The sequence below is a fragment of the Lithobates pipiens genome, unplaced genomic scaffold, assembly GCF_037356315.1.
Source record: "Lithobates pipiens isolate NorthernLeopardFrog02 unplaced genomic scaffold, aLitPip1_a1.2 Scaffold_55, whole genome shotgun sequence".
In the NCBI taxonomy this organism is placed as follows: domain Eukaryota; kingdom Metazoa; phylum Chordata; class Amphibia; order Anura; family Ranidae; genus Lithobates; species Lithobates pipiens.
The window spans coordinates 794,982-811,234 of NW_027507877.1; the positions used below are offsets into that span (position 1 = coordinate 794,982).

Sequence of the window (16,253 nt, forward strand, 5' to 3'; positions counted from 1 at the left end):
AGCTGTTTTTTTTTCACCGCACTAGTGGCTGCTCATTCGTGACGCATGCAGACTTCTGCGGCCATTTGATGAGACCACCAAACTGGTTAGTCGCAGCCATGGCGCCATCAGTGACATGGTACCTTATGCCTTCTTTATGGAGTGTGCATTGCGTCGTGTCATTGATCCAGCTGTGGAGGAGCAGGAGCGGGAAGATGAGGAAGTCGCAATGCTGGATGAATTCCCAGGGGGGCTATTCTGTCTGAGATAAGTCAACAACAGGAGTCTGAAGAGGAGTTAAAGGAGGATGGTGCCGGGGCGGATGAGGAGGAGCAAGAAGAGCATGCTTTAAACCTTTCTGGGATCCCTGTTGTGCGTGGATGGGGAGAGGAGAACGAGGAGGACGACATTATCCTGGATGATGAGCAGGAGCCAGGCCTCCACACCGCTTCCAGTTTAGTGCAAATGGGGGCCTTCATGCTCCAGTGTTTTAACAGGGACCCCCTTATGAAAAGCATAAGGGTCAAGGACCAGTACTGGGTGGCAATGTAGTTAGACCCCCGGTACAAACACAAAATGGCAGAAATGTTACCACCGTCATAGAGGGCTGTCAGAATGGAGCACTTCCAGGCCTTGCTTCGAGAAATGCTGCATTCTGCTTTTGCGTGCGCTGGCAGAGGAGCAATTCCCACTCCCAGAGAAGGAGTTGCGGGTACCAATCCAACAGCGCCTGCAAGAAGAGGCCGGTTTGAAGATGTGTTGGTGACTTCTGATATCAGATCATTCTTTCAGCCGACCCATCAACAGGTCTCATCCGGATCCAGCATCAGGGAACGCCTAGACCGTCAGGTTTCCGACTACATCGGTCTAACTGCCGATGTAGATGCTCTGAGGAGTGATGAACCCCTGGACTACTGGGTGGGCAGGCTTGACCTCTGGCCAGAGCTTGCCCAATTTGCAATGGAACTGTTGGCTTGCCCCTCGTCCAGTGTCCTGTCCGAAAGGACGTTCAGCGCAGCAGGGGGGATCGTGACCAATAAGCGCACTCGCTTGGCTCACGAAAGTGTTGACTACCTCACATTTATAAAAATGAATGAGGCATGGATCTCGGAGGAATTCAGCACATGTGACCAGTAGACCATGTATATCTCTATAAACAATTTATTTAATCGAGCACACAGACCTTTTTTCTACCTTTGACTCACTTCCTTGTACAAAAAAAGAACACCGTACTAAATGCCCGTACCCTCCTGTTTGAAAAGGTTGAGCGGTGTCATATTTTTGGGGCCCAGCAGCGAGTTGCTGGTATCAGTGCTGGTGTTAGTGCTCTCTATCTCGGTGTTGGTGTCAGTGCTCTCTCTCTATCTTGGTGCTGGTGTGGTGTCAGTTCTCTCGATCTCGGTGCTGGTGTCAGTGCTCTCTATCACGGTGCTGGTGTGGTGTCAGTGCTCTCTATCACGGCGCTTGTGTCAGTGCTCTCTATCACGGTGCTGGTGTCAGTGCTCTCTATCTCGGTGCTGGTGTCAGTGCTCTCTATCACGGCGCTTGTGTCAGTGCTCTCTATCACGGTGCTGGTGTCAGTGCTCTCTATCACAGTGCTGGTGTCAGTGCGCTCTATCACGGTGCTGGTGTCAGTGCTCTCTATCACGGTGCTGGTGTCAGTGCTCTCTATCACGGTGCTGGTGTCAGTGCTCTCTAACTCGGTGCTGGTGTCAGTGCTCTCTATCACAGTGCTGGTGATCATCTCCTGCACCCTCTTCATAGCCTGCCCTGACCTTTCCTCTCCTCCATTGCCTTCATGCGCTCCTGAATTGTCAAAATTTCACAGATAAAAAAAGAATGCTTGTCGTTGTCGATCCCAGATTCACTTCATACTTTTGTTATGTCAGTGTCCATGTGGTGGGACTATGTGTGCACAGCTAGTAAGTATTTTGTGGCTGAAAATATGACCTGTAGGTTTTTAAGGTTCGCCTGCCATTAAAGTCAATGGGGCCCACCGCAAACATTGTGGTTTGCAAACTTTTGGCCGCGTTCGCGGTTCGTGTTTTTTGCGAAACGTCCCGTCGGAAGTTCGTCCATCACTAGTCAGCACATCATAATGGACCCGAACCCCGAACAGCAGGACATCCACATCTTAAATACCCTCTGCCAGAAAGCACAGTGAGAGGGCCACTCCCACTGACCTGGCTCCAAAAGAGAGTAACTTAAGCGCCTGACCAGACCATAGTTCCACGCCTACTAGAAGAGACAGTGCCCCCTGTGGCCAGGCTGAACATTTCATAGCCCAATCAAACCGATGCAGAGGTCTAATTTAGACAAAATTGTACCCAAACCAAACTGAAGTTCAGGCAAAGTTTTACTTTGAAAAAAACGCAAAGCGCATGCTCTTCAGGAGCCACTGCTACACATACATTAACCAGATGCACACCAGTATAGAAATAACACAAGCTTTATATAAGAAGAGAGTAATAACTGTACATACAGTACATCCAGTTTACAAACAGGTATTATCAATAAAGGCTCCGATAGGGGCCCTGGTGGAATTGTGTACCTATAGCCAAGTGTATATAGGTATTAATAGAGATCCGTCCTGATAATTGTTGCAGCAAAGTCCAGATGCATCAGCCATTGATCGTAATGCAGCTTATGTGTGCAGATAGGGACTCGCAGATAAGGACTCACAGATAGGGACTCACAAGTGTGCAGATAGGGACTCACAGATAAGGACTCACAAGTAGGGATGAACTCCGGCGTGTTCGCATGGAACATGTGCAGAGCCTGCCAGGAAGTCGGCGCAGCACTGCGCTAATCACAGGCAGTGAGACATTGCCCCGAAGCGCGGCTGCAGAGATCGGCAATGTCTCACTGCCTGTTATTAGCGCAGCGTAGCACTGCGCCGACTTCCTGGCGGGCTCTGCACGTGGTCCATGCAAACAGGCCTGAGCTCATCCTGACTCACAAGTGTGCAGATAGGGACTCACAGATAGGGACTCACAAGTGTGCAGATAGGGACTCACAGATAGGGACTCACAAGTGTGCAGATAGGGACTCACAGATAGGGACTCACAAGTGTGCAAATAGGGACTCACAGATAGGAACTCACAAGTGTGCAAATAGGGACTCACAGATAGGGACTCACAAGTGTGCAGATAGGGACTCACAAGTGTGTGAATAGGGACTCACAGATAGGGACTCACAAGTGTGCAGATAGGGACTCACAAGTAGGGATGAACTCCGGCGTGTTCACATGGAACATACGCAGAACCCGCCAGGAAGTCGGCGCAGCACTGCGCTAATTACAGGCAGTGAGACATTCCCCCGAAGCGCGGCTGCAGAGATCGACAATGTCTCACTGCCTGTTATTAGCGCAGTGCAGCGCTGCGCCGACTTCCTGGCGGGCTCTGCACGTGGTCCATGCAAACAGGCCTGAGCTCATTCCGACTCACAAGTGTACAGATAGGGACTCACAAGTTTGCAAATAGGGACTCACAGATAGGGACTCACAAGTGTGCAAATAGGGTATCACAGATAGGGACTCACAAGTGTGCAGATAGGAACTCACAAGTGTGTAGATAGGAAATCCTGACTATCCTTATTAGTTTAATTGTTATCGGTGATCTATAGGGTCAATGGAACAGGCTGGCAACATTTACTGTATAAGGAAGTCAGCAATGGCAGTTCCCATATGTATTTGGTGTACACTTTGTGGTATCGTAACTTATGATATGTTCTTTCATTTGTGTTTGCCTCCTCTGCAGTTTGATTTCTATTCTTGGATGCCCAATGGCCCCACCACCATGAAAAAACCCCCACCCAGCACCAAAGGTGGCACTACAATGGAGACCATTTTGGAAGCGTTGCCGGATGTAAACTGTACAGCTGCCGGTATCAGTACTGTGTGGGTTCTCAGCAATGAGCCCATGGATAGGGTGAGTACCTGGAAGGTAGTGAGAAGTAATACATAAATATGCCTTGGGCCTTAAAACTGTATAACACATAATCTATGTCAAACAGAACCTGGCAACCTAATGCATTTTGGGGTCTAATATGGCATATCGTGATTATTTAATACTGAATGGGTGTATTGTAGAGAAACTCACACAAGCTCTCCTTCTTTACAGAGACGTCTAGGAGATTACCCTGATAAACATTTTACAGAGAAGGAACCACAAGACTATATAAGGGAGTTCCAAAGTGATCTGCATACGATCTCCACGCGCATTCAGAAGCGGAACAAGACCATGCGTCTGCCCTATCCCTACCTGGACCCGAGTCACATAGAAAACGGTGTCTCCATTTAATAGTGATAGTGACGGGTCTGCTTTCTGAACCGGGTCTTTCTCTTTTGTTTGTGTTTGCATCTCTGCTTCCTACATGTGATGGTATCCATGCAGACTATAATAATGTGGATGAAATCATCTCTTCTATCAGCAATAAAAGGCTTTCTCAGTAAATATATTTTTATGTAACAATATTTACCATATTTTCGCTGTTGTATTTCTGGTCCTCTCCTCTGGGGGGGGCCATATACTAGCGTTAGTCGTAAACTGAACATGACAACAGTTTGGAAAACATAAATACCATGTAGCGGCCATAACCCTTGCCGGGCAGCTTTGACTTATTGAGCTTACCAGTTACCTCCTCTTGGCCGGCTCTTCCACTTCTAGGGGTTCCCAGGGTTGATACCCAACGACTGACAGAGATGAAGTCCTTTTAAAAGGTTTTATTTTGCAGTAGTAGGACCTAACCCACAGTCACTTCAGCCCCTCACAAATGACATAAGATTTTGGATTAAATGGCCTTGATGGCCTTTTATTAACAATTACTTTGAGATTAAATAAACAACATTTTAAATAACTCTTAACCAACTTTTTATGTACTTTTGGGGTCCTTGAGGGGAACCCCACCCCACTGGTCACTGTGACAAACTTCTTTTTACTTTAGGCCTCCAGTCGCAAGCCCCCGGACCCAGAGACGGTACTCAACTTTCACAGTGACCCGCCTTTTACCCCTTCCAGGTTAACCCCCTGTTAACCAGAAGGTACCTGATAACCCCATCCACAGATGGGTACCAACCATGTTAACCCCATACCACAGATGGGTACCAACCATGTTAACCCCCATACCACAGATGGGTACCAACCATGTTAACCCCATACCACAGATGGGTACCAAGCATGTTAACCCCATACCACAGATGGGTACCAACCATGTTAAACCCATACCACAGATGGGTACCAAGCATGCTAACCCCATACCACAGATGGGTACCAACCATGTTAACCCCATACCACAGATGGGTACCAACCATGTTAAACCCCATACCACAGATTGGTACCAACCATGTTAAACCCCATACCACAGATGGGTACCAAGCATGTTAACCCCCATACCACAGATGGGTACCAATCATGTTAACCCCATACCACAGATGGGTACCAACCATGTTAACCCCATACCACAGATGGGTACCAACCATGTTAAACCCCATACCACAGATGGGTACCAAGCATGTTAACCTCATACCACAGATGGGTACCAACCATGTTAACCCCATACCACAGATGGGTACCAACCATGTTAACCCCATACCACAGATGGGTACCAACCATGTTAAACCCCATACCACAGATGGGTACCAAGCATGCTAACCTCATACCACAGATGGGTACCAACCATGTTAAACCCATACCACAGATGGGTACCAACCATGTTAACCCCATACCACAGATGGGTACCAAGCATGTTAACCCCATACAACAGATGGGTACCAAGCATGTTAACCCCCAAACCACGGATGGGTACCAACCATGTTATATTTGCATATAACATCCATATTCTCCTCCTTCAAAGATCCAACCACTGCCATGGGCTGTCCGTACAGCCCCTATTATAATTAACCACACTCGGTATGGTGGGTGGGAATCTTTTCCTCCGCCGCTCACTACTGACATCACTTCCCCTCCTGCCTACTAGCTTTCTAACCCGAGCGCCTCCCCTGCTCCGGCCACTCCCCTTTTCTTAAAGGAGACAAATTATTTATCCCTACAAGCATGACTGTGCTGTCCACACCTGTCATGCCGTCCCTACGCTTATACTTTTCTCTCCTTCTGCTCCGGGACTCTCTGGAACCTTTTTTCCTCAGTACCTGGAACATTTCCCGTCACCTCAATGGCGCTGAAAAAGTGTGGATTCGTCAATGTCCTTCCCAACTCAGTAACCAGGCACTTCCCAGGATGCCACTTGCCGGCCCTCCTCCGAAGAGTCCTCCCCCGGTCACTTCCACGAGCTGCGGAGCCTCTCCAAGCCGAGAGCACACCCGGACACCTTGAATCCTCCCTCAGTTACTGCGCCTCAGACCAGCAGGTTCTGAGACTCGGGAACAGACCCCAGACCAGGCGGGTCTACCGGAGGCATCCAACAGGAACATGTTGCGGGATGTCGAACACCCCGTCACTGGGACCACTCACGGAGCTACCCCGGTCCTGGAACCAGAACAGACCACACGGGCCTCACAAACACCTCTCTCCTAAACACGTGACCCACACCTCTTAAGTACCCCTTCCCAGACTCCCCAGCAGGCCCCAGCACTCCCACTGATTGGTTCTGAGAAGGCTGATACCCAAAACATCCAACCAGGCCTGGTTCTAGACTGTCATGTGCATCTCACCGCTCACATGACCAGGCAGAACTTCCGAACACAGCCCGGCCAGACTGGTGCTAAGGCCTACCTACACAATTAACCCTCAGAACCCCCAACTGTTCTGAGGGGAAAACGAAATTTACATGCGTGTGACATTTCGTCCAAAATGCCATCCGCTACACCGCAATAGGTCCAAATGCAGAGTACCGTGTTACACGTGCATTTTTGTTTGTTTGCCTTTAAATTATGTTATTCCTTCTTCACTCCACAGCTAGAAGATGCTTTGTATTTCTAGTCGCACCTTCTTTTCTGTGTGTCTTTAGTTTCTGTTCCGAGCACATGTAATCGCTGGAGCTACGCCCGCTATGATTTTCTGACCTACAGTGCCTTGCAAAAGTATTCACCCCCCTTGGCTTTTTACCTATTTTGTTGCATTCCAGCCTTTAGTTCAATGGGTTTTTTTTTAATCTGATTTATATGTGATGGATCAGAACACAATAGTCTAAGTTGGGGAAGTAAAATTAGAAAAATATATCAATAAAACTATTTTTTCAGAAATAAAAAACTGATAATTGTCATGTGTGTATGTATTCACCCCCCTTTGTTATGAAGCCCATAAAAAGCTCTGGTGCAACCAATTACCTTCAGAAGTCACATGATTAGTGAAATTATGTCCACCTGTGTGCAATCTAAAGCCGCGTACACACGGGCGGACTGTATGGCCTACTTAGTCCGTCATACAATCCGACGGACAGTCCGTCCTACTTTCGAATGAACGGACTTGACCACACACGGATGCACAAACAGTCCGTCGAAAGCTTGCGCCATGACGTGTACAGCACGTACGACGGGACTAGAAATAGGAAGTCCAAGACACAGAAAAGCACCCTTCCGCCGTGTAAATCCTTTCTGAGCATGCGCCATTCTTAGTCCGTCCAACTAGCATACTGACGAGCGGATTGTCCACTGAAACCAAAGTATGACGGACAGAATTTCGAAAAATCCGAAATACTTAGTACGCCAGACTGCACGCTGAAAAAGTCCGCTGAAGCCCACACACGAGCGGACTGTCCGCTGAAATGTGTTTCGATGGACTAAGTAGGCCATACAGTCCGCCCGTGTGTACGCGGCATAAGTGTCACTAGTAGGACCACATTTTCAAACTGCCATTCAGGGACACCCCCACCCCCCCAAAAAAAAGATGATTTTTGGCATTTTTTTTCCCGATTTTTGGGGCAGGGGCGTATGAAATCAGCGGGATGGACAAGGGGGACCGTGGGATGGACAAGGGGAACTGTGGGATGGACAAGGGGGACTATGGGATGGACAAAGGGGACTGTGGAATGGACAAGGGGGACCGTGGGATGCACAAGGGGACAGTGGGATGCACAGGGGGACCGTGGGATGCACAGGGGATAGTGGGATGCACAGGGGGACAGTGGGATGCACAGGGGGACAGTGGGATAGGGCTCAAGTGAGTATTTGGGGAGAGAAGTGATTTTTACATTTTTTTTTTTTTTTACCTTAAAGTATAACTAAAAGCAATTTTTCGTTTTGGATAGAGTGGAGAGGGATCAGAAAAACTGTCAGTTTTTTTTTTTTTTATTGCTGTCTGTGCCCCCGATATGCAGATTCACCCTCTCTATTTGCCCTGTTTACCATTATCATTGAATGTGAAAGTAAAAGATAATCATAAATTTTAGGTTGTCCCTAGAAAAGTAATAGAGGGGAAATCTTCCAATGGCATAGTTGTCAACATTGTAAAAAAATTATAGGGACAGTTTTCTGCGTAGTCTTATTATAATTAGGGGATGGGCATTCATTTGTAGGCGTGACATAGCTGAAAAAAGAAAAAATGTGGCGCGCGAAGCATGGGCATGGTTTAAGCAAAATATTGGGTGTGGCTTATAGGGGCATGGCTCAAAGGGTGTGTGGTTAGAGTCTAAGATGAACGAGGGAGAGAGAAAAAAAAAAAGAAAGAGATAGGGAGGTAGGGAAGGAGAGAGAAGGAAGAAAAGAAAGAGGGATGGAGGGACAGCAGGCCCAGAACCTACACTACAACAGAAATATGTGTATTCCAGAAAGTTTAACAATCAGCAGATAAAGATACTCCAACACCTGGTGTTAGCGCTTCAATCATCCTAGGCGCCATGGTTGTTATGGTGTCAGGATGATTGAAGCGCATTATTTCTATTATTACATTATAATATAAAATTAAATCATTCAATTCACCATAATGCATAATCAGCGGGAGCCCTGAGCGTGTCACTTGCCACATTGCCTGCCACCAGATGCCATCAGGTGCCCCCAGCGGAGTCCCCCCTTACATCAGGTGCCTCCAGCAGAGTTCTTCCTTATCAGGCATTCCCACCAGAGTCCGTCCTTACATCAGGTGCCCCCAGCAGAGTCCCCCCTTACATTAAGCATTCCCAGAAGAGTTCCTCCTTACATCAGGTGCCCCCAGCAGAGTCCCTCCTTACATTAGGCATTCCCAGCAGAGTCTCTCTGTCACGTACCAGATAAGACCAGAACTGTGTGGACTGCAACAGAGGAAAACAAAATGTGTAAAAGTGAAATATGAAGATTTATTAAGGGAACTGAATATTATAAATACAACCACACAGTGCAATAAACCAACCAACAGACAGAGACCCCCAAATAACAACAAACAGATATGAACAGTAAATGGGAAATACCAGGATCATAAACGATAACCAGGCCAGGGTCATGCATGGAGGATCAGCAGATAAACAAAGGGCAGTGCCAGAATCAGAGACGCAAGCAAGGCCAAGGTCATACACGGGGAGATCAGCAGATAGGGTAAGGAACACAGGACAGGGAGAGGATGGACAGATCAGACTGCAGGGCAGTCGGTAACAGGTGGGACAGGGTAGGGACCAGGACAGGCAAACAGGATCAGAAACACGAGTCACAGGTTCAGGGCACAGGAACAGGTTCAGAATCAGGATCAGCTCATACAGCAGCAGGTCAGGGCGCAAGGACATTTCCAAGGCAAACAGGTGAGTGTTTGCCGGGTATTTATATGCCTGTAATTGGTCTCAAGTGACATCCGATTGCAAGAGGTGCTGACTGCTCCACACTGCGAGGACCCATCCGCTGGTGGACGCCAGTACTGCGGCCCAAAGATGACATAATACTATCAACAGTGAAAAGCTCCCCTGGCAGTTCCAGTCTGCCAGGAGGTACCTGCTGGTGGACCACGGTACTGCATGCCAAATATCAGGCAGTGTCATCAGCAGATGGAACCTTCCCTGACACCCTCCTTACATCAGGTGCCCGCAGCAGAGTCCCTACTTACATCAGGCATTCCCAGCAGAGTCCCTCCTTACATCAGGTGCCCCCAGCAGAGTCCCTCCTTACATCAGGTGTCCCCAGCAGAATCCCTACTTACATTAGGTATTCCCAGGGGAGTCCCTCCTTACATCCGTTGTCCCCAGCAGAGTCCCTCCTTTCATCAGGTGCCCCCAGCAGAGTCCTTCCTTACATCAGGTGCCCCCAGCAGAGTCCCTCATTACATCAGGCATTCCCAGCTGAAGTCCCTCCTTACGTCAGGTGCCCTCAGCATAGTCCCTTCTTACATCAGGCATTCCCAGGGAGTACCTCCTTAAATCCGGTGCCACAGCAGAGTCCTGCCTCACATCAGGTGCCCCCAGCAGAGTCCCTCCTTACATCAGGTGCCCCCACTAGAGTCCTGCCTTACATCAGGTGCCCCCAGCAAAGTCCCTCCTTAAACCAGGTGCCCCCAGCAGAGTCCCTCTTTACATCAGACATTCCCAGCAGAGTCCCTGCTTACATCAGGTTCCCCCAGCAGAGTCCTTCCTTACATCAGGTGCCCCCGGCAGAGTCCCTCCTTACATAAGGTGCCCCCAGCAAAGTCCCTCCTTACATCAGGTGCCCCCAGCAGAGTCCCTTATTACATCAGGTGCCCCCAGCAGATACCCTCCTTACATTAGGTGACCCCATCAGAGTCTGTCCTTACATTAGGTGCCCCCAGCAGAGTCCCAGTCCTTACATCAGTGTCCACAGTGGAGCCCCAGTCCTTCCTTACTTCAGTGTCCCCAGCAGAGCCCAGTCCTTACATCAGTGTCCCCAGCAGAGCCCCAGTGCTTCCTTACATCAGTGTCCCCAGTGAAGCCCAGTCCTTACATCAGTGTCCCCAGCAGGACCCCAGTCCTTACATTAGCATCCCCAGTGGAGCCCCAGTGCTTCAGTGTCGCCAGCAGAGTTCCAGTCCTTACATCAGTGGCCCCAGTGGAGCCCTAGTTCTTCTGTACAACAGTGTCCCCAGTGGAGCCCAGTCCTTACATCAGTGTCCCAAGCAGAGCCATAGTTGCCCCCTCCCCCATAGTTACCCCCTCCCCTTGTATATAGTTACCCCCTCCCCTATACATAGTTACCACCCTCCCCATAGTTACCCCCTGTACATATTTACACCCCTCTCCATAGTTACCCGCCTCCCATGTACATAGTTACCCCCTCCCCCTGTACATAATTACCCCCCTGTACATGCATCCGCCATGTACACAAGACAATGCCCCCTGTCCCCATACATATCTATGGTTAAGATATTGAAGTAAGGGCAGGTTGGCAGGGGTTACAACTAATGCCACTGGCCCGGGCTGTACACCAACATCCCTGCATACCACACAGACAGCAGCGCTGAGCAAACTCCCACAACAAGCCATGTGTTCTGTGGAAAGGGGAGGGGCCTCCGATTCGTGCAACCAATCGGTTTCATTGTACAAGCGAATAGTCTACTTGCACACTGAAGAGAGAAGTCGATTGGCTGCTCCTCCCCTCTTGTTTTTGCCTAAAACATTCCCGGTTTCCCAGGACAAAGGCAAAATCCCAGGAATTTAATTGCGATGAGTTCTGATTTGGGACGAGGGTCCCAAAATCGGGATTGTTCAGGGAAAATCAAGACTGTTGGCAAGTATGCAATGGGGACACTAGTTCTGGTGACCTGAGGGAGCCCCAAGGAATTCCCTTAATTTGCAAGGATTTCCTCTCACTTCCTGTTTGGCTATGGGACAGGAAGTAAGTGGAAACCTTCACAATGGGACACAGATGGTGAAAAAAAAACTGACAGGGGTTAAAACCCTCCTTTACTCTATTATTATTCTACTTTAATCAGTTGACGTCCGTGCTATAGCCGAATGATGGCCACAGCGCAGACCTGAATTTCCAGGAGGCCGTCATATGCCGGCCTCCCCTGTGCACGTTCCATGCATGCTGTGATCACTGAAACTCGGGTGATCACCAATCCGGTCCCGGCCCCTTGCCATGTGATGAGCTGTCAGCCAATGCCAGCTGATTACATGATGTAAACAAAAGTTCAGTAATCAGTTTTTTTTTCCTCCTCACGCTGACAGCTTGAGGAGAAAAAAAAAGCAGATCTGTAAGGGACATCAGTCCCTGAGAGGAAGAGGCAGAGGCAACAAAAAGCTGTCCTCTGTGGGAGGTGTATCGTCTGTGTCCTCTGTATCCCCCCAGCCATGCACCAGTGGTGGCCATGAGATGGTCTGGGTGCCACCCTGCTGTGAACATGGTTCCTCCTCCTCCATCTCCTCCTCCTCATCCTCCACCTCATCATCCTCCAGAACTGTGTCCTTTGCTGGACAATTGTGTACCTGGCGTTGTTGAATGACTGCCCTGAAAGCCTTGGAAATGATCCCACTTCCTCCTTCTCCTCCTCCTCCTCCTGTGCCACATCCTCTTCCATCATTGCCCGAAGCGTTTTTTCAAGGAGGCATAGAACTGGGATAGTAACGCTGAGAACGGTGTCATCGATACTGGCCATGTTGGTGGAGTACTCAAAACAGCGCAACAAGGCACACATGTCTCTCATGGAGGTCCAGTTATTGGTGGTGAAGTGGTGCTGTTCCGCAGAGTGACTCACGCATGCGTGCTGCAGCTGAAACTCCACTATCGGCCTGCTGCTGCTCGCACAGTCTGGCCAGCATGTGCAAGATGGAGTTCCACCTTGTGGGCACGTCACATATGAGGCGGTGAGCAGGAAGGCCGAAGTTACGCTGCAGCGATGACAGGCGAGCAGCAGCAGGGTGAGAACGCCAAAAGTGCGCACAGACTGCCCGCACTTTCTGCAGCAGCTCTGGAAAATCGGGGTCATTTTTAAGGAACCTCTGGACCACCAAGTTCAGCACATGCACCAGGCAAGGGATGTGAGTCAAACCGGCTAGGCCCAGAGCTGCTACGAGATTTTTCCCATTATCGCACACCACCAGGCCGGGCTTGAGGCTCACTGCCACCGACCACTCATCGTTCTGTTGTTCCATGTCCCTCCACAACTCCTGCGCGGTGTGGGCTTTTTCCCCCAAACAGGAAAGTTTTAATACTGCCTGCTGTCATTTACCCCTGACTGTGCTGAAGTTGGTGGTGAAGGTGTTACGCTGACCGGACGAGGAGGCGGTAGAGGATGAGGAAGCGGAGTAGGAGGAGTTAGCAACAGGAGGCAAACTGAAGCGCGCTGCAATCCTCGGGGGGTGGAAGGACATGCACCAAACTGCTATCCGCCTCAGGCCCAGCTGCCACTGCATTTACCCAGTGTGCTGTTAGGGAGATATAACGTCCCTGACCATGCTTACTGGTCCACATATCCGTAGTTAGGTGGACCTTGCCACAGATGGCGTTGCCAGAGTGCACACCTGATTTTGTCCCCCACTTGGTTGTGCAGGGAAGGGATGGCCCACCTGGAAAAGTAGTGGTGGCTAGGCACAATGTACTGTGGGACAGCCAATGCCATCAGGCTTTTAAAACGCTGCGTCTCCACCAGACGGAATGACAGCATTTCCAAGGCCAGGAATTTTAAAATGCTGGCATTAAGGACCAGGGATCACGGGTGGGTAGGGGGGTACTTCCTCTTCTGCTCCAGTGTTTGGGAGATAGAGAGCTGAACGCTTCCATGGGACATTGTGGAGATGGTTGGTGACCCAGGTGGTAGTGTTGCTGGCAGATCCTCTGTTTGTGGGTTGGCAGGTGCCACTGTCATTACAGAGGTGGATGAAGAGGCCGAGACTGCAGCAGAAGAGGAAGCAGGAGGAGCCAGAGACCTTTCTTGGTTTTTGAGGTGTCTTGTCCACTGCAGCTCTTGCTTTGCACTTAGATGCCTGGTCATGCAGGTTGTGCTCAGGTTGAGAACATTTATGCCTCGCTTCAGGCTCTGATTGCACAGCGTGCAAACCACTTGTGTCTTGTCATCAGCACATGTCTGAAGAACTGCCACGCTAGGGAACTCCTTGGCCCTGGCTTTAGTGTGCTCGTTCCCTTGCTGCATTGGGCAGTAGCAGGCGTACTGTCTAAGGGAATGGACGCTCCGCTTTTGCACCCTGCTCCTTCTTCTGCTGTGCTGGTGGCTCTGTGCAACCACCGCCTCTTCCTCTGAACTACACTGGTCACCTGCATGACGTTGATTCCATGTGGAGTCGAGGACCTCATCGTCCTCCACATCATCTTCCACCCAGTCTTCACATCTGCCCTCCTTGTCGGTTTGCACAATTGCGAAAGCAGCAGCAGTTGGCACCTGTGTTTCGTCATCATCCGAGACGTGCTGTGATGGTCCTCCCATGTTCCCATCATGAAACAGAAGTGGTTGGGCATAGGGGCACTCAATCTCTTCCACTTCTGGGGCAGGGCTAGGTGGATGGCCCTGGGAAACTCTGCTAACGGAGTCATAAAAAAGCAGAAGAGACTGCTGAATGTTTTGGGGCTCAGACTGCTTGGCTGATTTGCAAGGGGGTGAGGTGAAAGACTGATGGACATCGGCTGCAGGTGCCAACTCTTGGCAGGTGCCAACTCTTACAGGCATGATCTTTCAGCAGTAGATGGGTGGGAGACAATGTGAAGGAATTGGAGGCACTGCCAGCAACCCAATCTACTATTGCCTGTACTTGTCCTGGCCTCAACATTCGTACAGCCGCATTAGCTCCCACCAAATACCACTGCAGGCTCTGTCGCCTACTCACACCTGAGGAAGGTGTTTCACTTGTGTGTGTAGCTGGCACAGATCGACCACGACCTCTCCCTGCAACAGGAGCTCCACCAGCAGCACCACGACCAGAGCCACGTCCCTTCTTTGACGTTCTCCTCATATTTCTAAAATTTATGATCTTGCCCTAAATGGGTGTTTTTTGAATAGTAGAATAGAAGAACAGTATCTAAAGTGTGTATCTCACACGTACATGTAACGTCGGCTCCTGAAGAGCACACGCTATGTGTTTTTGAAATTTAACGTTACTCCTGAACTGCAGTTTGGTTTGGGTATAATTATTCAAAATTTTGACCTCAGCATCAAACTGGACTATAGGGTGTTCGGCCTGGCCATAGGGGGCGCTGTCACTTCTGGCAGGCATGGAAACACAGTCTGGTTGGGTGCTTTAAGGTTACTTTCTCTCTGAGACGGCCCAGTGGCAGTGTCAATCTTTCTGTGCTTTCTGGGAGAGGGTACTTAAGATGCCTTTGTAACTTGTTTCGGGGTTCTGGTCCATAAGTATGTTCTGACTCCATGGTCTTGGTCCTCCTGACCAGCCCCCAGGATGCCTATGGCCTGGGGTGCGGATCCACCCGACTTTATTTCTTGGGGCTGGCTAGCCCGAGGCAAGGAAACTAAGGCAAGCATTCAGGGGTGGTCCGGTGACGTCTCAGGTTGTGGAGAGGCCCAGAAATTTCATAGTTATCCAGGGGAGGACTCTTCAGGAGATGGCCATGCAAGGGTTGGCTTCTCAAAAAGAGCCTGGTAAAGCTGAAGGACCTAAACGAATCCAATCTCGTGGGTATTGCCGTACCGGCTGCAAGATACTGGTACCACAAGAGTGTTCTACAAGTATTCAAGTTTCCTCGTTCATGTACTATCAAAGTCTGTGGCAGAGACTCATTCTAAGCCCTTGTACACATGGTCAGAGATTCCGACAACCAAATCCGTCGGATTTTGTCCGAAACTGTTGCATACACACGGTCAGACAAAGTTGTCAGAAAATCCGATCTTTCAGAACGTGATGATGTAATTTTGTTACGACAGGACTACGTTCAGGCAAGGATTCTGAGGTGGTCCGGTGACGTCTCAGGTTGTGGAGAGGCCCAGAAATTTCGTAGTTATCCAGGGGAGGACTCTTTAGAAGAAGGCCACGCATGGGTTGGCTTCTTAGCAAGAGCTCGGTAAAGCTCAAGGACCTAAGCAAATCCAATCTCGTGTGGTATCGTCTGACCAGGTGCAAGATACTGGTACCACACGAGTGTTCTACAAGTTTTCTAGTTTCCTGTTCATGTTCTACAACAAAGCCTGTGGCAGAGACTTGTTCCTGACTCAAGCACCCTGTTGGCTGATAGGCCTGGTAAGAGAAGGACTATCCAACTAGGGTGAGGATCCAGCTGTGAATGGATATTCTCTAGATTTTATTCAAAGTAAGAAAGTTCTTATATACTGACTTTGACACTAAGAGTACCTGGAATTTTCACCTAACCCTCTGATCCTATACTGAGAGACTGTTGTTAACTAAGTTTTTGCTAATAAAAATCCCTTTCAGCGGATCTGTCGTCAGTCTCTGTAGTTTATGGGCCATCTACCATGGGAAACCCCTAGATGCAAATCGAGGTG

At 49.4% G+C, this 16,253-nt stretch overlaps 1 protein-coding gene across 1 annotated transcript in view; it reads left to right on the forward strand.

Annotated features, from left to right (window-relative positions):
- Positions 1-4,433, forward strand: part of LOC143957706 (hydroperoxide isomerase ALOXE3-like) — a 261,902-nt gene extending 257,469 nt beyond the window's left edge. Inside the window, exons 14-15 of the mRNA XM_077467399.1 lie at positions 3,738-3,908; positions 4,101-4,433. Coding sequence (XP_077323525.1) covers positions 3,738-3,908; positions 4,101-4,280 — 351 coding nt within the window. The 3' untranslated portion in view covers positions 4,281-4,433. The remainder of the gene's footprint in view (positions 1-3,737; positions 3,909-4,100) is intronic.
- The last annotated feature ends 11,820 nt before the right edge of the window (positions 4,434-16,253 follow it).